At 36.3% G+C, this 20,906-nt stretch overlaps 1 protein-coding gene across 8 annotated transcripts in view; it reads right to left on the minus strand.

The window, feature by feature from the left end:
* The window catches only part of METTL25 (methyltransferase like 25), a 103,157-nt gene that overhangs the window by 47,419 nt on the left and 34,832 nt on the right, over positions 1–20,906 (minus strand). For all 8 annotated transcript variants that reach the window (XR_004965889.1, XR_004965888.1, XM_036298167.1 and 5 more), the window contains 2 exons: positions 4,872–4,966; positions 312–341 (listed from right to left, as the gene is read on the minus strand). Coding sequence is in view for 6 of the 8 variants with exons in the window: in XM_036298167.1 (XP_036154060.1) it covers positions 312–341; positions 4,872–4,966 (125 nt within the window). In the remaining 2 variants the exon portion in view is untranslated. The remainder of the gene's footprint in view (positions 1–311; positions 342–4,871; positions 4,967–20,906) is intronic.

Here is a 20,906-nt window from a genome sequence, read left to right on the forward strand (position 1 = left end):
CTGATAGTCAGTGATAGCATTCTTTAGAAATATTTAAAGACTGGTTAGTACATTATGAAGAAATAAGACAGTAGAAGAGTACAATGTGGAAATCTTCCTAAAAGTTCAATTTACTTTTTCTGAAAGTTCACTTATCTTTTAATGTAAACTTACAAAAAGTATAAATATAAATTTGAGGAGGTGACAAAAAAGAGGTGATATTTATGAAAATCCATCAGGTTTTAAGTTCATCAGCAGGTCAAGTATGAGGAGCACTTGAGAGAAAACTATCCTGTTCATCAGCTGAATCATATAAACACCAGATAACTTACCCCTTGGCCAACTGCAACCCGCTCCAGTGCCTTTAAGGAGAAAAAAAAAAAAATAAGACTAAGACGGCTGATATATTTAGTCTTATCATATAAGACTTATAAACATACTGTATAAAGGCTTGTAAAAGTGACATTTAAAAAGATTAATTAAGTGATAACATGTATGTTTATACACGTAAAAGTGTTAACATCATTAAGGAATGTTAACTAGTTTACTTATATAATTTAGGGCTGATTTATAATATACGTGTGTCACATACACAAACACACACCCCTACTGTATATAATCCTTGAATTTTAGAAGGCATTAGAAAACAGGAAAGAAATGAAATGACATATTCTTGGCTCACTTTTAGGGTAGCTAAAACAATCGGATAAATCTAGAGCTATTCTTATGCATATACATAGACATTTATATACTACTTTTAAGCTGTTTTCTTCTAATTTTTGTAAACATAGAAGGCATCTCTCATTAAAAAAATGAACAGATTATAAGTAAATGTTTAGTTAGAAAAGTACATATATTTTTGGTCTGCAAATTCAACTCAAATTCATACATGATCAAGTGCCAAGTAGAAGAGAAAGTTAATACATATTTTTATAATTTTATATGTAGCTGATTTTAAATTTGTATCTTCTTAAGATCCAAAATATTTTTACAAAAATCTCCTAATATTTCTAAAAAATACTCTTAACCCAATATATAAAAGATATATATGAAAGATTTATTAGAATTTAAATGTGGAATAGAGCCTACTGAAACTTTCATTTTTTAGAGACATACATTTCTACACTCACATAGTTTTATAAATAATTTAGATTAAAATATTTTAACTGACATTTTAATTAGAAAATATTTCAAACATAAAGAAAAGTACCAAAAACATAATGGATCTGCATATACTTTCTATTCAAATTTAAAATACCCATATTTGCTTCAGATTTCTGTTTTGATAAATAATACTTTTTAGATATAGCTGAATTATCATCCTATCTAATAATAGAGAAACATGGTAATTAACCATAACTTTGCTACCCTTCCCATTGACTAATCAGGGAGATATGCAAATTAACTGTCAACCAAGATGGCGGCCAGCAGCCATGCAGCTGAAGCAAACATGAGGCTTGCTTGCTCCAGTGACGGAGGAAGCCAAGGTTCCCCATCTGCTGCAGCCCAGCTCTGAGCTCCGGATGCAACAATGTTGCAATTATAGAAGCTAAACAAACCCAGATACCAGCTTTCAGCCAGCCACAGCCTCAGAGCTGGAGCCAGCTCTCCGCTCCAGTGACAGCTATAGAAGGTAAATAAATCCCAGAATAAAAAAAAAGAAAAAAAGGAGAGGTTGGGAGCTTCAGTCACCCGCCAGCCTGAAAATGGCCCTCAGCCCCTCGCCCAGGCTGGCCAGGCACCCCAGTGGGGACCCCCACCCTGAAGGGGGTGTGACCAGCTGCAAACAGCCATCATCCCCTCATCCAGGCTGGCCAGGCACCCAAACGGGACCCCCACCCTGATCCAGGACACCCTTCAGGGCAAACCAGCAGGCCCCCTCCTGTGCACCAGGCCTCTATCTTATATAGTAAAAGGGTAATATGCAAACTGACCCTAACAGCAGAAAGACTGGGAATGACTGGTCACTATGACACACACTGACCACCAGGGGGCGGACGCTCAATGCAGGAGCTGCCCTCTGGTGGTCAGGGTGCTCTCACATGGGAGGAGCTCTGCTCAGCCACAAACCAGGCTGATGGCTGCCAGTACAGCGGTGGTGGTGGGAGCCTCTCCTGCCTCCTCAGCAGCGCTAAGGATATCCGACTGCAGCTTAGGCCTGCTCCCCGCTGGCAAGTGGACATCCCCCAAGGGCTGCCGGGCTGCCAGAGGGATGTCTGATTGCCATCTTAGGTCCAATCCCCCGGGGAGCGGGCCTAAGCCAGAAGGTGGTCATCCCCTGAGGGGTCCCAGACTGCGAGAGGGCACAGGCCGGGCTGAGGGCCCCCCCTCCTCCGTGAGTGCACAAATTTTTGTGCACCGGGCCTCTAGTATAATTATAAAACTGAAGAATAATTTACAAAATATCTTGTTAAGTGCAATTTTCGCAGATGCACAAGGTCACTGATGAGGTAAAGTAATGTAGCTAGTTAGCAGCTGAGCAGGGACATAAAACTTGCTCTGTGAACTCTAATTTATTTCTCGTACTTCATACCATGTAGATTCAGTGGGAAGAAGAGTTCATTGTATGAAAATTTGTTTTACAGAAATTATTTTAGAAAAAAAGTAATTTTCCCATTGACTTGAAGGGTACCTTCACTGAATATCTAGTGCCAGAGTTTTATGAATACAGGAGATAATTATATAATTTTTCTATTAAAGAGAAATAGACCCAGAACAGGTTTATTATTGAAGAAAACAATGAGTTTTCATTTATAGTACTTGTACCAATTTCAAATTAGATTTTCGTTATGGCTTTTGCTAAAAGGCTGAACTGAATACAAAATAGTTTTTAACAATAAGTTATTTGATGTCAATAAAATATCACATAACACAAGGCTACTTTCAGTATGTGTTGCTGATGAGTTTATTTTAGAAATACAAATTATAAACTTTGATTACATAATAAAAGATAATCACATAGGTAATAAGAAGTGTCTTACAAATATTAATATTTCCCTTGGCCAACAAATAAAGATAATGAAGACAATATAGCAAGTATTCACTTCATACAAAAAATATTTTGCAGTTTTGTTAGGCTTAAAGTATGTTTACAAGATTGCACTAATCTAATTAAAAGTTTATTTCTGGTTAGTGCCCTTAACAATGTATCTGAAGGCATCACCAGAAAGGTATTTAAAAAACAACTACAGCATAAAAAAAGCCCCTTAAAAAAAAAAAAAAAAAGCTTTGACTATTCGTGGAACCGATCAGTTTTAGAGCAAAAGGCAATAAAACAAGATGCACCACAATAAATATTCCTTATGCTTTCCAGGATGACTCTAGCATCAAAAAAAGAAGTCCAGGTGGGCAGGAACTGGAATGAAATTTAGAGAGAGGCCTCCCACGGTCTACAAATTCTATATTTTGGAATTTACTTTTCAAAAACACTTCTTTTTATTTTTTTGAATGTTTATGCTTATAGTGTACATTCCTGTTTTGTGGATACATTCTTTTCTCTTTCTTTGGGATGTTAGTAACTATTTTCTTTTGGATAGTGTCCATTACCTCCAAGTTGCTTTTTTTTCTATTTGTTTATTGAATCTTGATTCTTTCATAGATTTTTAGCCATCTACTGACAATTCAAATGGGGATATCACAGACCTGAGTAGAAGCACTGTGCTTATGAGGGAGGACTATTAATTGTGGGCCTCACCATAAAGGTGAGATCTGTCCTGTTTCACTGAGAAATACCCTTTAGGCCTTTTCTGTTAGAATAGTCAGACTCCCTATATTGAAAGACTATTTCATTTCTTACCTGATGGCATGAGGTAGAATCCTGCCTGCCAGCATTCTTGGAACCAAGTCATTCTAAGAATGACCTGCCATTCTAACAATACCTTGAACATGTATCATTTACAGATATAAATAGAGAACAAGATAAGGTTGCAAAAAGGAATATTAAGAGGACATATAAAAATAAATTATTATTTGAGCATAAGTAGATTTCTAAAATAATTCTATGATACATGATTTAGAATACTGGTACACATTTTTTTATATTGCAATGTTATTAGCATAGATATAATGGTCTTATAATATTAATTTATCTTGGTGTTAAACATTAAACACATTATTTAATCAACCATATTTTAAATTTCTGATGACAAAAATAACGCACTGTTTGACCTGCAGCTGTTCCTTTTTAAACCATTATAGCACCAAAACCAGAGAAGACCATGGGATAAAGTGTTCTAGGTCTAAGGACATTAGACAAATCAAGCACAATAAAGGTTTTATTTAACTAGATAGTTATTTCATATTCCAGGTAGCTTAATAATATTTTTCCTATTCTATAAAAATTAGGAGACCAAATTATCTTCTATAAACACAAACACACCACAGAGCTGTGGATAGAGCACTGAACTAATTCTCTGTTTAAGACCTGGTTGCCCTGGCTGATGTGGCTCAATTGGTTGGGTGTTGTCTGTGCATTGAAAGGTTGTTTGTTCAATTCCCGGTAAAGGCACAAGCCCAGGTTGCAGGCTCGATCTTCAGTAGGTGTATGCAGGAGGTAGCCAATCAATGTTGCTCTCCCTCTCACCTTCCTCTCTCTCTAAAAATCAATAAAAAATCTTACAAAAAAAAAAAAGACTTGGTAGCTGGTACATTTTATATAACAACTGAAGTAATTATATTTAAAAATTAAGTAGATTATAGTATAACTATAAACTGTTACCATACTGCATGTAGAGTGATAATGTTGGGAGAGAAAGTGCTTTTTCCCATAATTTGAAATGCATCAATGATGATGCTCTGCAAAATGTGGCATTTAATGCATGGTATTAGCCAAAAACAATACATTCTGCAACATCTGGATAAAGTTCTTAGTCCAGAAAAAAATGCAATCATACCAAACATGCTGACATTCTGGCATTGCGACCACACGACCATCTCTCTTCCTTTAAATAGTGGCACATTGGAAATCCCCACTTTTCTTGGGTACATTCTGCAGATGGGGGAAAATATGGATTATTTCAATAAAATTCTTCCTCTTTCAGTTAAAGTAAATAATCTATTGAGAAAGCAAATCAATCACTGAGAGAGTCAAACAGTAGTTCAACATGAAAGTGGTAATGTTTAACAGTTCATTCCAGATTCTTAATTGAAAGCATATTAATGTAATGAAAATGGTATTTTCTCAACAACAGCTGTTGGTGTTTAAGCGCCAACAATTTAAAACCAACCAAAATTATTTCTGTAAGATTTAGCAAAAGCAGTTTAAAATAGAAATACTTTTCATGTTCAGTGTATAGTAGATGATTAATGAGATACTGGACATTTATTGCTGACCTGACTTTCTAGAAAAATGATCTATCAAATATGACATTTGGCAGTTTATTACAGAACAATATTAATTCACTCCTAACAATGTTGAAGTATCATTTTTTTCAGCCACTGTTCACTTTTCAAAAAAAAGAACAGCTGTAAAGGCTTTTCTTTTTTCATCATATTAAGAGGCTGAAATATTTTCAACTGTGATTCAATCTGGCTCAATTGCATTTATGGTTCAAGTAACAATAACAAAAATCAACATTCATTGCTTGTCCAACTGATGTAGTTACATATTCAACTTGCTGATGCTTAAAAACCTTATGTAGAACTATTACAAAGTTTTTGAAAAAGAAAACCAATTTCTATTTTAAATTAAAGCCTGAAAAATAAGAGCTTAAATTTTATCAAAACTGTGACAAAATAAAATTGTGATAAGTGAAATTATTCTATTAGATTAAAATGAAAAACCGAACTAAAAACTTGAAAACAAGAAAACTCTAAAAGAAAATATGGAGGCAAATTCCATTAAATAAACTTTTGTGCTATGTAGGATCAGATGATTTTAGATTAAAATAAAGAAAGTTTAAATTTCATAGCGATCATAAGCCTGTGAAAATGTTTTCTTTCAGGTAATAACTTAAGATTTATAATAGACCCTACTAATAATCAGATGGAAGATATGGACCTCCCGGGAATGGAAATAATAATGCTACTATTTACATAGCATTTAATATTTTTAGCACTATTATAAGTGTTTTAAATGTATTAACTGGTCCCCACAGCAATTCTATGAAGTAGGTATACTCTTATTCTCATGTTTCAGATAGGGAAACTGAGCACAGAAAGGTTAAGTGAATTGCTTGCCTAAACTGCAAATCTAGCACATGGCACAGCTTGAATTTAATTCCAGGAAGTCTGATTTCAGAGGCCACGCTCTTAACCTCCAAGATATATAAACAGCTTCACTTACAATTACATAGGACTCATGGAGCCCTTGAAACTTATCCAGGTCCTAGGGACCCTGGACCACTTCCTCTGTTTCCAAGATGACTTGAAACAGAGGCTTGAGAGGGCTTTATGATTTAACTCAGACAATTATTTCTAAATGAAAGGGCTACTATAAGTAGTTTAATTTTCTTCTTACAAATAGACAGAAACACCTAGATCTTACTGTAAAGGGTAAAGCATTACAGAGATGGAGTTCTTCCTCCTCTCCATCCATTCTCTCTTTGTCCCTTGTATTAAGATAGCGCTCAATTTTTAGCTGTTCAGATTAGAGACTGCAATTCCCAGACTCAAGTGCAGCCATTAGGATAGCTACAAGACTAAGTTTTGCAGAACTGAATGTGGGCAGAAATGATGTGTGCAAATTCTAGGTCAGATGCTCAAAGGGAGGGGGAAGCCACCTAGGACCATGTAAACGAGCAGCACAGGATGGCGCAACAAAATAAAAGGATTCTGGGTTCTTGGGAGACTTTCCGTTATAGAGCTCCGCTCCAATCACCTACTTTTGGATTGAAAAGTAAATTTTCCCTCTGTCACTGTTACTTTGAGTCTGAACAACTTCACATCTAAATCTTTATCTTAATGCAATGCTTTCCAAACTTTTTATAGCTCAGCACTCTCGGAATATGGCAAAATTTGTATGTCAAACTGGAATAATCAGAATATGATGATTGTGTTGAAGCAAAACCCAGGGGATGCAGGAAGCCGTGTCTCAGAAACACTCACAAAGTATCCACAGTTGGATAGTTTTGTCCTAATTATGCAGAAGTCTTCTTTGAGGGTGTGATATTTGAGCAGAGACTTAACTGAGGAAGCATACCATGAGATTAAGGGAAGATCTAATGAAAGAAAAAAAAACCCAAAGAAACAAACTAGGTTTTAAAAGAATTAGTTAATACCAAAAAACATAAAACTAGCTTATCTTATAATTTAAAATGATAATACTAGCAATTTCCTAACTTGTAATATCTCAACCAAGTGCCTAAAAAATGAACTTGTTATACTGGGAAAGAGGAGACTAAAGTCAACTTATTGCACAAAAGTGAAGAGAAACCCACTTAAAAAATATACAGTGAATTTGTAATGAAAGATATAATTAGTGTACCATCACTGCTCTGCAATTCACCTTATACTGCTAGGAAAAAAGCATGTCTACTTGCCTGAAAAAGGTAGAACAATCCTACCTCAGTAATAATCTAAAGAAAACTTTGAAAAAGATGACTACTTAATATTAAATTGCAAGTACAACAGTATTTCTGGAAAATTCATTCCATTGAAAGGGATATACTGTTTCTAGGAAAAAGAATAGAATATAAGAAACTCACACCCAAGTTACTCCCAAATTCTTGATCCACAGAAACTGTGAGAAATAATAAAAATTATGTGGCTTTAAGCCATTTAATTTTGGGGTGATTTCTCAAATAGCATTAGATGATACACAGTGTAGAAGTAGCATTAAGGAAGCTAATTATCTCACACAAGTTATGTGAAACAGAAAAATCCACTGCTTGAGGTATATGGGAAGTGTGTTTCTTTAGGAAAAAGTTAGGTTTTTTATTAGAAAGAGAATAAAGGAAATTTCAGAGAAGAGGTTACAGAACATATGCAATTTTGATAATGACAGACTGAATTCTGAAATTTGAAATTTTGAAATTTGAGGAAAGGTGGAAGACAAGTCACAAAAGATGATATAGATACATTTGATTAGAGGTACCCCTCTGGATGCTGACTCATATGGACTTTGTCAATTGGTTCCTATACCATCTAGCTGTTGACTGTGTTTGGCCAATGGTGAGTCTAGGCAGAAGACTGGAGACAGAAAAGACTAAGGTCAGAATATTCATACTTTTGGCTGCCTCTCTGAGGGGCAGCCACCCACTGATTGAAGGTCACCTCTAAAGGCAGCCAATTCTTAAATCATTCTCCTTTAAGGTTTCAGTTACTTCTTTCTCCCCTTACACAGGCATGGTAAGCCCCCAATTTCTACACTATTTCCCTTCCTCTTCACCTGTATCTTTGTAAATAATCCAAAAAATAAACTCAAAATGGATAAAAGACTTAAATGTAAGACGGGAAACCATAAAAATACTAGAGGAATCCACAGGCAGCGAAATCGCAAACATATACCGAAGAAACTTCTTCTCTGATAATGCTCCTAGGGCAATGGAAACTAAAGAGAAAATAAACAAATGGGACTACATCAAAATAAAAAGCTTTTGCACAGCAAAGGAAACCATCAACAAAACAACAAGAAGACCCACTACATGGGAGAACATATTTGCCAATGATACCACCGATAAGGGTTTAATTTCCAACATTTACAGGGATCTCATGAAACTTAACAAAAGGAAGATAAACAATCCAATAAAAAAATGGGCAAAGGACCTAGATAGACACTTTTTGAAAGAGGACATACAGAAGGTCGAAAGACATATGAAAACATGCTCAAAGTCACTAATTATACGAGAGATGCAAATCAAAACGACAATGCGTTATCATCTCACACCTGTCAGAATGGCTATCATCAACAAATCAACAAACAAGTGTTGGAGAGGATGTGGAGAAAAAGGAACCCTTCTGCACTGCTGGTGGGAATGCAGACTGGCGCAGCCACTATGGAAGACAGTATGGAGCTACCTCAAAAAACTAAAATTGGAACTCCCATTTGACCCAGTGATCCCACTTCTAGGAATATATCCCAAGAAACCAGAAACGCCAATCAGAAAGGATATATGCACCCCTATGTTCATAGCAGCACAATTCACCATAGCTAAGATTTGGAAACAGCCTAAGTGCCCATCAGCAGATGAATGGATTAGAAAACTGTGGTACATATACACAATGGAATACTATGCTGCGGTAAAAAAAAAAAAAAAAAAAAAAGGCACTCTTGCCTTTTGCAACAGCATGGATGGAACTGGAGAGCATTATGCTAAGTGAAATAAGCCAGTCAGAGAAAGATAAATACCACATGATCTCACTCATTTGTGGATTATAGAGAACAACATAGACTGATGAAAAGGGACAGACCCAAAGACTGAGAAACAGCAATCAGGCTATCAATCCCCAGAAGGAAAGTAGGGGAGGGCGGGGGTAAGGGGAAGAGATCAACCGAAGGACTTGTATATATGTCTTTAAGCCAAACCAATGGACATGGACAACAAGGGGATGGGAGCATGAGTGTGCGGGGGGGGGGGGGGGGGGGGGGTGGGGTTAATGGGGGGGATGAGGACACATTTGTAATACCTTAACTAATAATAATAAAAAAAAGAAGAAACATAAAAAAAAAATCCATTTGTAAACAAAATTCAAATTATTCTAATTGATGAGTACCATCTGCTTGTTTAACTCCCTGATTCCCATTTCTCTTAGAGTAAAAGACTTGTAGTGTCCTACACAGCTCTATAAAAACCTCCACCCAAAGCTCTGACCTCTCTTATCTCCTCTCCTCTCCTACTGTTCCCTAATCTCCTACTGTTCTTGTTATTCCTCAAACACACCAGATTGTCTTCTTGTATGGAATGATTTTCCCCCAGCTATCTACTTTGTAACTCACTTACCTTTTTCAACTCTTTGCTGAAATCTCACCATTTAATGAGGCTACCTCTGTCTCCCTATTTAATTTATTTACTTAAGTTATTTATTGTTTATTGTGTCTACCCCCCTCCCAACCCACACAGTTGCCCTGGTCTCCATTAGAATATAATGTAAGCTCTCTGTACACAGGGATTTTTGTCTCTTTTGTTCACTGGTGCTATCTCAAATTCAATATATATTTTTGAATGAATGAAAGAATGAATGAACTACTATTGTAGAAAAAAGTAAGATACATGCTAAAATAGGTGATAATAAATATAGATGTTTATAAAACAAGTAACTTAACCTCAAGAATTACTTGTCATAGCAAACTAGCAAAACTTACATCCAATATTCTCATGGAAGTATCACAATTAATTTTTTAACTTTGCCTCCCCACTACTCAAGCTTTTCTTCATTAGCATTGCTATGTTATGTTTTTAGCCCATCCATTAGCACTGCTTCATAGCAGCTTTGATCAATGTGTGTTTTTATTATTTTAACTGGCTACCGTACTTACCAGCTTTGTGTCATCTTGGGAAAGTTACTCTCTTTGTAACTCAGTTTCCCTATCTGCAGAGAGGAAAACTACTGCAACAGTTTTGATATTAAATAAAAATGTAGGTAAGGGTTTAAAACAGTGCTAAGTACATAATAAGTGCTTGAATAATGTTATAATGACTGTGATTCTAAAAAATTAATATTTACTTCTACTTCTGCACTATGAAGTTATTTTTCTACGAGTTTTACGTTACCTGGTACTTAGTAGGATAAAAGAAACTGTTTATTTAATGAATAGAGGATGACTAAACTAATACAATCTGTTCTGGCTTTCCACTCTTTAGAATGCCATCTCTGAAGTCAACAAAAATAATCAATCTTGGCCATCATTTTATTTGACCAGTCCATAAATTTCATAGTATTAAAATTCTCTGTTAAAACTTGCTTCTCTTTTGGTTTTGATAACAGGTTCTTCTTTTCAAAGGCCCTTTCTTCTGCCCACTCTTCAAACGTAGTGTGTACTCAATATTACATTATGGCAAGTTTTCTGTTTCCACTCTTTAAATTCTTTTCTTGAGCAATTAACATCTACTCCTTTAAATTTAATCTCTCCATATCTCCAGTATCTTCTTTCTGAATTTCTAAATAAAAATTTTAAACTGTTTGCTTAACATTTCTAAAATTAAATATATGCAAAACCAAACTAATTTCCTGAGCCCACAAATCTGATCTTTCCCCAATAACATCATTATATAATTAACCAAGCTAAAACCTTGCCATTATCTTTACCCCTCATTGCCCCTCCCCCCACCCATTTCCCCACCATCTGTCACCAAGTCAGTTGGTTTACCTTTGAAAAGTCCTGGCAGTTATTGACTTCTATGATTCTTACCTAATGTATCCTTGCTTTGACATTCACAGCTGCTTCCTAACTAGTCTCCCTGTCTCTGATCTAGCTCCATGCTAAAAAATGTAGATGAATTTATGCAACTCTTTTGCATTAAACAAATACATAAAAGATATTTTTATGGAACAAAGTATACTTTGTCTCTTACTGAATAATATTCAAAGGTCTCAGCATACCATTCAGAGCTCTCACAATCTGGCCCTAATTTGTTTTTCTTTCATGCTATATTTTATTTTTAAAGAAAATTTATTGTTATTATTTATTTTTCATATTTTCATAACTTCACCTTCACTCCCACCTTACTCTCTGCCATATATCCATATGGACTTGCCTTACTCAGAACATACAACATAGTTTCTGCCTCTATGCCTTTCTCCACAACGTTTTCTCAAAACCTCTTTCACTATCTCATTCATCTTGTTAAATGAAGAGCAAATGTCACCTTTTTTAGAAAGCTTTCCTTTATGAAAAATTACTCCCTCTTCTAGTTTTAATAGCACTTGGTTTAGATGCTCATCATTCATTACTTCTTCATTCATTTTTTTCAATAGTTAATGTTCCTAGCTGATTAAGATCCATAGGGGCATGAATATATCACTCTCAAACATATATGAAAGTTCTATGTAATTCCTTTTGAATTCCTCACTATATCATAAGCTCCCTAAGGAGCTAGAGGGTGTCTCATTTTTCTTACACTTCTAGTTCTATTATATCATCAATACATTGGTACTTCACTTATCCTTTGGTTAAAAGTATAGCTATGTAATCTCAAGGGAATATGTAAAGTATCTTATACACAAGAAAACCCTAAACACACAGTTAAAAACATATATATTACTTTAACAGAGTCATGTCTATAATAAAACATGGTTTCTTTTTTAAAATATATTTTTATTAATTTCAGAGAGGAAGGAAGAGGGGCAGAGAGATAGAAGCATCAGCGATGAAAGAGTTACTGACTGGTTGCCTCCTGCACACCCCACACTGGGGATGAAGCTCACAACCGAGGCATACGCCCTGGCCGGGAATAGAAAGGTGACCTCCTGGTTCATAGGTCAATGCTCAACCACTGAGCCATGCCAGCTGGGCATAAAACACTATTTCTTAATGCAATCCATCAAGATACTACTGTCTTGGTATTTTCATGCATGGCTATAATAATGGCAAAGTTTGGTGCTGAGAGAAAACACTGTTGGCCTGACAAACACTATGATAGCAGCTTCCCAATGGCACTTCTCACTCTGCAAGACAAATTTCCTCTGATGGTTCTTATAGGTTCCGTATAATCTTTTATCAAGACTCTAGTCTTGAAATGGAACATCTGAAATATTAAGTCAATGAGACAGTGTTGACATTAATATTATAAATCACATTGTTTCCCATGAAAAATTTATTCACTGTGCCAGACTGATGAAAGAGAAAAAATTGGACAACTTGCTTAAAATTTGTTTATCATGGGGGAAAAATGTGAGAATACATATTTATAACAAAATATTTTTCAAGATCATTTGCTCCAAAGTATACAAATCCAAATTTGTTTATAAAACTAGTAAAATGTAAGTTAGTTCTTTTTAATCCTGTTTTGAAAAAATGGCCAGAGGACATTTCTCCTAAAGAAGACATACAGATGGCCAACAGACATATGAAAAGATGCTCAACATCACTAAGCACCAGGGAAATGCAAATCAAAACCACATTGAAATACCACCTCATACTCCTAAGAATGGCTATTATCAAAAGTCAACAAGTAGCATGTGTTGGTGAGGATGGGGAAAAAAGGGAATCCTTATGCACTGTTGGTGGAACTGCAAACTTATGCAGACACTATGGAGAACAGTATAGAAATTGCTAAAAAAACTAAAATAATACATGGTCAGCAATTACACTTCTGAGTATTTATCTAAAAAAAAAATGAAAGCACTAATTTGAAAACATTTATGCACCTTATGTTTGTTGCAGCATTATTTACAATTGCCATCATATGGAAGCAACTTAGATGTCCATCAAAAGAGGAATGGATAAAGAAGATACAGTATACATATACAATGAAATATTCCTCACCAATAAAAAATAATGAAATCTTGCCATTTGTGACAACATGGTTGGACCTTGAAGGTATCAGGCTAAATTAAATAAGTCAGAGAAAGACCAACACTGTATGTTTTCACTTGCATGTGGAATCTAAAGAAGCAAAACAAATGAACAAAACAAAACCAGATTTATATAAACAGAAATCAAACAATGGTTGCCAGTGGGGAGGGGGATGGGGTGAAAATGGTGAATAGTATAGTCAATAATATTGTGATAAGTTAGCATGGTGACAGATTATTACTATACTTAGTGTGGTGACTGCATTTCCAGGTACATAAATGTCAAATCAAGTATTATACACCCCAAACTAATATAATATTGCATACCAACTATAATTAAAAAAATAAGTAAATTTATTAAGTTTTTGAAAAGTCTGTTTTATATTCATTTGATAGTCAACTTTCCAGTAAGAATTTCTATCAGCTTTGATTTTATCTCTGAAGCATACACTATTTCTCCTTACTACTTCTTTTAAGTGGATATATTAATTTTCTATTTTAGATCTAATTACATTCTTGACTTCTTTTATTTATCATAAACACAGAGAACTTTTTATAATGCTGAATATATATATATATGCAATCTGCATGAGCTTCAAGAACCACTTTATATTAGTCACAAAAAATAATGAGGTGCAAAAGAAACGGGAAAATGTATTAAAACTCTATATCTAACTACTTCTAGGAAGCAAAAGATGCCCTATGATATCAGTAAAATCAGTGCCAACACTCTAGAAAACACACAACTGACTGAAGATGAGATACAGCTGTTTGTGTGAGGTAATTGTGCAAAGACTGCCAAGTACATCTAGAAATCTCTGTGTTCATCCCATATTAATTGGCAAGAATTTTTCTGAGACATAATCCCAGTTAAATGGTGAGAAGTAAAGTGATATGTAACAAAAGTTTATAAACAGTTAAATATACAAGGCTAACAGTATTGTCTACTTATCTGCTCTAAGATTACAAGACCAATACCTTAGTCAAGCTGAGATAGCTCCCGATAGCCTATGGCTGAATTACTGAACAAACTAATAAACTGTTAATAGTTAAGTAAATGAAAACTTAAATATGCATTTACTGTGAATCATTATTACATAATTTTACTTCTTAAAAAGTAAACTTATAAAACTTTGGGAAAAATAAAATTTATGACCATTATTACACTGGCATAGATTTAAAAAAATGATTTTCAAAAACTTCACATTATCATTCAAGTACAGAACCATAGCAGAAAACCAGAGTATTTGTTTATGCAAACCCAATATAATTTTTAAAAAAGATTAAAACTGAAACTAAACATCATGATAAATAGAGGAGAGGTTCAGCTGAAATAAATGGCATGTTTCAAAAAGTTACATTCAAGTCACAGGATCATATGATTAGTCATCAGAGACCTCTAAGATCATCTAATTTAACCCCTCTCTTTCCACTAATTTACAGGTGATCCACAAAGATTAACTAATTTTTTTTTTTTCATTTATCTAGACCATGCATACAGAAGAGATGAAATGGTTACTCCATCTCAATTGACAATGGTCTAATGTTATTTTATCCCATGCGTATAAAAGATTAACTAATTTATCCAAGGCTACAGCACTACAGAGACAGAAGTAAAATTTTAGTCAAAGGGTTTCTTCTTCTATGTGGTGTTCTTAGACTCCACTCCCTTGAGCATTTAGGTATCACTATCTCTATGCTTCCAAAGAAACTTATTTAATACTAGAGGCCCAATGCATGAAAATTTGTGCAAGAGCAGGCCTTCCTTCCCCTGGCTGAGGGCAATGGATTCCCTCCGGCACCCGGGACCCAGCACCTGGGTTTCCCTCCTCCGGCTGCCGGCAGGCACCTGGGACCTGGGCTGGCTTCTCCCATGCCAACCACAGGCACCCAGGACCCCGGATGGCTTCCCCCCGGCTGCCCTGGGACCCCAGCTGACCTCCCTCCAGTCCCCGCTTCGTCAGGAAGGACATCCGGAATGAAGTCCAGAAGACATCCGGTCTAATTAGCATATTACCCTTTTATTATTATAGATAGCACCTATCACACAGCATTATAACTGACCTGTTATACGTCTTCTCATTGGGTTGTAAATTGCTTTAAATCATTTTATCTAGAAATCCCTGGTATCTAGCAAAGTCGGCAGTTGATGGGTATGCAGTTTTTTGAGTGTTTCCCAAATTTAGTTGATTGTGACCAACATTTTATAAAATTTAATAGAAAGAAATGGAATAAAAACATTGGCATGCATTGTGTTGTAAGAGCCAGTACTTTTCAAAGAACAAATATTAACAACAAAAAAAGAGTAAGTATTTTTTGTAAAATTTCAGTACCAGTTTTATTTATTTATTATTTATTTATTTATATAATTTACATACCAGACAATGTGTAAAATGTATTTCTTAGTATAGATCTGAGTTTTTAAAATGTGAAACTACTACTATATTCAAGAGAATATAATTTCTTCCACAAACATTTTACAATCTTCTGGCAATTATATGTGTTGTGGTTAAACATTACTTGCTTGGGAGAGAAATAAGAACTTCATAGTTAACAGGTGAATATTTGGAAGCTTTTTCTTTCTTTCAAGGAATACCAAAGAGGAATTATAATTTATGATCACAAAGAAATGTGAGTTTGTCTCGATTTAAAATTAAATAAGACCTCTGTCTTGCCAGGATAGTGTGCTCTCATCATCTTGCTCCCGTAGTCTCTGGAATGTAAACCTTTTTCTCTAAGCTTCTGCTGCTTCTCATTGCTAAGAAGGGCAAAGCCAGCCCAGTACCCTGAGAATTCCCAAATTCCTTTGTCAACGTAATTATTTCATCTCAAGATGTCTTATCAAGTGCCTTATTTCTTTAGGTTTAACCAGTGCTGGATCCGTTTTTTTCATAATCTATACTTTTGTGTTATTTCTTTGTTGAGCATTTGTTATATATGTTTGTTATATGGGACCCCCTTCTGCATGTGTAAGTATAGGCTTTATCATCTGTACCCTACCCTTTGTAGGGCTATAAAAACAAAGTTCAAATTTGCCATGATACACAGATACCCTTTGTAGCTTCAGTGTTTCCATCTTCTTTGTGGGCTCCTGCATTCTCCTATATACTGTTTTGATAAATACTATGGATCTTTCCAGTATGTCAGTGCTTTCAGGAAAGAAAATTTAACAATAATCAATATTTTTAGTTGAATGGGGAGGAGGGGTAAAAGATAGGATAATATACAGTATACATTATAGGTAATGTATACAAGGTAGGGCAAAAATAGGTTTACAATTGTATGTGAAACAGAGTTTATTCTTATAGTATTTATTAATTATTGTATTATTTTCCATTACTACAACTGTAAACCTACTTTTGCCACACTTTTTATATTTAGTTTTGAACTTATACTTGGTAGATTTTAATCTGTAGAAATTCCAAGGGCCTGAATTTGGGAGTATTCCCCCACAAGGATTTGAATTTGCTTCTACATGGAGCTGAATGAAGACTGCTTTATCTCATTCAATGCCATAGCTTAGTATAGGCTTTTCAGGCTCAGCTCCCCAACCATGCAGAAGCCCAATATTAGTGTCTAGATTCCAGAGTGATAAGCGTTTGCCTCAGGACACTTGTCTGCACCTTTATGGCTCACAGTTCCCTGATCTGGTTTCAACTCCTCTCCTTCCTCTCTCCTTTTAACTCTTATTGTGATTATTCTTGATCCACAAAGAATTCTCCCCCCCATTTTTGTGTACATTCAGCAATGCTTAAAAAATACATGTTTTAATTTAGCTGAGATCTAGCTGAACTGTAATAAGAGGGTTCCTTAGAAAAAAGTCACATCTCCCACCACACTAAAGATGGAAGTGAAATACATGCTTTTTTGAAAAGAGAAATCATGCTTTATTCTTCTACACCTGTGGGTCTCGACCCCTTTGGGGGTCGAACGACCCTTTCACAGGGCTCGCCTAAGACCATCGGAAAACACATATATAATTACATATTGTTTTTGTGATTAATCACTATGCTTTAATTATGTTCAATCTGTAACAATGAAATTGGGGGTCACCACAACATGAGGGACTGTATTAAAGGGTCGCGGCATTAGGAAGGTTGAGAACCACTGCTCTACATCCTCTAAACTTCTAGCATTAAACACCCATAGCAAACAGAAAGATTTAATAAAATACATATTATATGATATAGAAAGTATTGTTAAATCTTTACTGAAAAGATAGCAACTGAATTTTTGCAATGGGATTAATTCACTCCTACTAACTTGATTAAGAAATGAGTCACACCTTTCTGGATGATACCATACCTGCTTTAATGATGATATTAACTAGCTAGTACTGTCTTATGACCTGTTAATACTATATACTGAAAGATCTCAAAATTAAAAGAAGCTTATTTTTAAATAACTAGAGGCCTGATGCATGAAATTCCTGCACAGGTAGGGTCCCTAGGCCTGGCCAGCAATCAGGACCAATCTGTGGGGTGACTGGCGGGACGATCAGGAGGCCCCCGCTGTCACCTGCCTTGGCTGGCCTGGCAATGCCCATTCGCCGGCCCCACCCCCCCAATCGCCTTGCCGCTGCTGCTGGTCGCCTCCCTCTGCAGGAGGCAACTGGCAGAGTGATCAGGGGGCAGTGCCAGCCTGCTCACCAGCCAGCCCCACCCCCTGCTGCCACTGCTGGCTGCCTCCCTCGGTGGGGCAATCGGGGGGTGGGGGGGGGAAGAGCCTGCTGGCACCTCCTTGGCTGGCCTGGGGCCTATGGGCTGGGAGCAGCTCCTGCGTTGAGCATCTGCCCCCTGGTGGTCAGTGTGCATCATAGCAACCGGTCGTTCCACTGGTCATTCCACCATTCAGTCAATTTGCATATTAGGTTTTTATTATATAGGATATTTTAAATTTTCAAATAATATCTATAATGATAAAAGCATAATATGCTAATTAGACTGAACGTCCTTCCTTCTGGACAAAGCCGCAGTGGGTAAGGGCCAAGGCAGAGACGGCAGAGGCCCCCTGGCTGTGGCAGCAGCGGCGGTGGGCAGGGGCTGGGGCCAAGGCCCTTGCATGAATTTCGTGCATCGGGCCTCTAGTGCTCAACATATTTTTATTCAACCTCCAGACACATTTCCAGATGAAGTGCCTCTACATTTACAGTGATGAAACCAACTGTTAATCCACAAAGACAGCGACTATATACATATCTAGTCTCCTCCAGTAAATTCCTACTGGTAACATAAATTGAGGTACAATCTACAATAGAATAGATATCATATGTCCTTGACAAATGTGTTTGATATAAAAATGGCAGGACCAGATTGAAAGGTGCCATTAAAAGATGATCTGCAGCCCTCCCCTGATTAAAAAAAAAAAAAAGTAAATGGAGGGATCTCTGGGAGAATCACATTCATGTCCTGTAACACATTAAAGCTGGGAACAAACATGAAAGTAGACTAAAGGCTTTCAGAGGTTACACCATTTATATTTGACTCTAATGTTCTGCAGTTTTCTGGAGGGCACTAATAATACTAGAAGACTTCCTGGGGAAAGACAAAGACAAATCTATTCCATGACAACGTCTGCTCCTAGAAGGGGCTCCTATTAAGGCCAAGGAAGAAGCTCAGTGATACCAGCTGGTGTGACTATATGGGGTCCGAGCTCTTTCTTTCCTCTCCTGCATTCCTAAGCCTCTGAAATGATCAGGTAAACTCCCAGGAAAAATAAAATTATCTTTCATCCCTCAGACTGGGCTTGCAGGACTCAGAGCACTAATACCAATTTCTGACAGAATACATAGTAGGCTGAACAAACACATATGGATGACCAAGTCCAGAGGTGGAGAAGGAAAGTGATGTTCTTGTCTTTTGTTCAGTTTTAAGAACAACAAACAAACATTCCAAGAAACCTCCTAGAAGACATGCTCCTCACACCTCACTGTTGAGAACTGTGTCTCTTACCCATTACTCTACACATGGAATTACAGTAATAATTTAGATTCAGATTCACCAGCTTGTGAGGCTACAGAAGGGCTCAGTTTTCCCAATAACCTCTGCCTGAACAAAATCAGTTAGTGAGGAGGAAGAGGTATGTGGATCTGGACAGGTAACCAGTAGTGTTTCCTACAGCATGTTTCTACCTTTCTGGGAAAAACCACCAAAAGAAATTCTCTCTCTGACTTCTAGGGGAAGAAATAAGTATTGAAGAATTAATTATGATAATCAATATTATTTTTTAAATATATTTTATTGATTTTTTACAGAGAGGAAGGGAGAGAGATAGACAGTTAGAAACATCAATGAGAGAGAAACATCGACCAGCTGCCTCCTGCACATCTCCTACTGGGGATATGCCCGCAAACCAGGTACATGCCCCTGACCGGAATCGAACCTGGGACCTTTCAGTCCGCAAGCCGACGCTCTACCCACTGAGCCAAACCGGTTTCGGCTATGATAATCAATATTAAGACAAAACAATGAAACATGTCAAGCTTAAACAAATATATATATTCTATAAAGCACTGCAATAAAACTGTTTCTGGTATTTCTTGTTCTCCTAGGAACTACTGGCCCATAATATATAAATATTTAAAGGCAGTTTTTAAAACATATGGTCTAACTTTGGTATTCATAGTGGCTCAGAGAGCTTTGAGGTACTTTTGAAAATTGACATTCATGAAAGACCACCTCTATGGTCTACCACAGTGTATTGGGTAAACATATTCATGTAAAATGCATAGTGTTTACATAGTACATATCATCATAAAAAGTTGCAGTATACATACCAGACTTTTCTAGTATACTATGTTGGACTATTAATAACTCAAATTTACATCCCAAAGGGCAACACTGCCCCAATTCAAACTCAAAAACAGCTGTGCAAACAAAGTGAGGGTGAGGGTTAGGTGTGTAAGATGTGAAGGGAGAGACACATGACATACTTGATCACTCAGAGATATAACTCCATGGCACCTAGTTCTGGATATATGACAGGAAATATGTTAACGTGTGCATACAAACATCTGGCCTTGTAAGTTAGTTAAAATATAATGATCAAACTATATAGTGGTGGATTTCTATTTTAGTAAGGAATATTAGTACTATATAGTATAGAGGGGTGGGCAAAAATGGGTTTACAGTTGTGAGTATGTAAAACACAGTTTATGCTTGTATTATTATTTGTTATTACATTACAGGCTTGGTGCCGGAGTCCATTTATTGTCTTCTCTAACTGAGTATAGACAGAGACCCCCAAAAGTTAGTAACCTTTGAAGTCCTAGCAAAGGTCAGGGCTGTGCACCACCCAGTTAATCTAGATAATGGTAGCTGAAGCATCATCCCCACCTTAGTTCACTTAATTCCTTAGATACCTATGTAAATCTTTGTTGATTATTGTTGATTAGATATTCTGCCTATTTCTGGAAATTGTCTGCTGATGAGCTAATCTGTGTGTCATTGAAACCTCCTTACCCTAAGGGCTACTCTAGATCAATAAGATTGGAGCAGACTGAGCATCGGTGGAAGTCCTTCTGGACTTGCCCGCCT

The sequence above is a fragment of the Myotis myotis genome, unplaced genomic scaffold, assembly GCF_014108235.1.
Source record: "Myotis myotis isolate mMyoMyo1 unplaced genomic scaffold, mMyoMyo1.p scaffold_m19_p_3, whole genome shotgun sequence".
Taxonomy (NCBI): Eukaryota; Metazoa; Chordata; class Mammalia; order Chiroptera; family Vespertilionidae; genus Myotis; species Myotis myotis.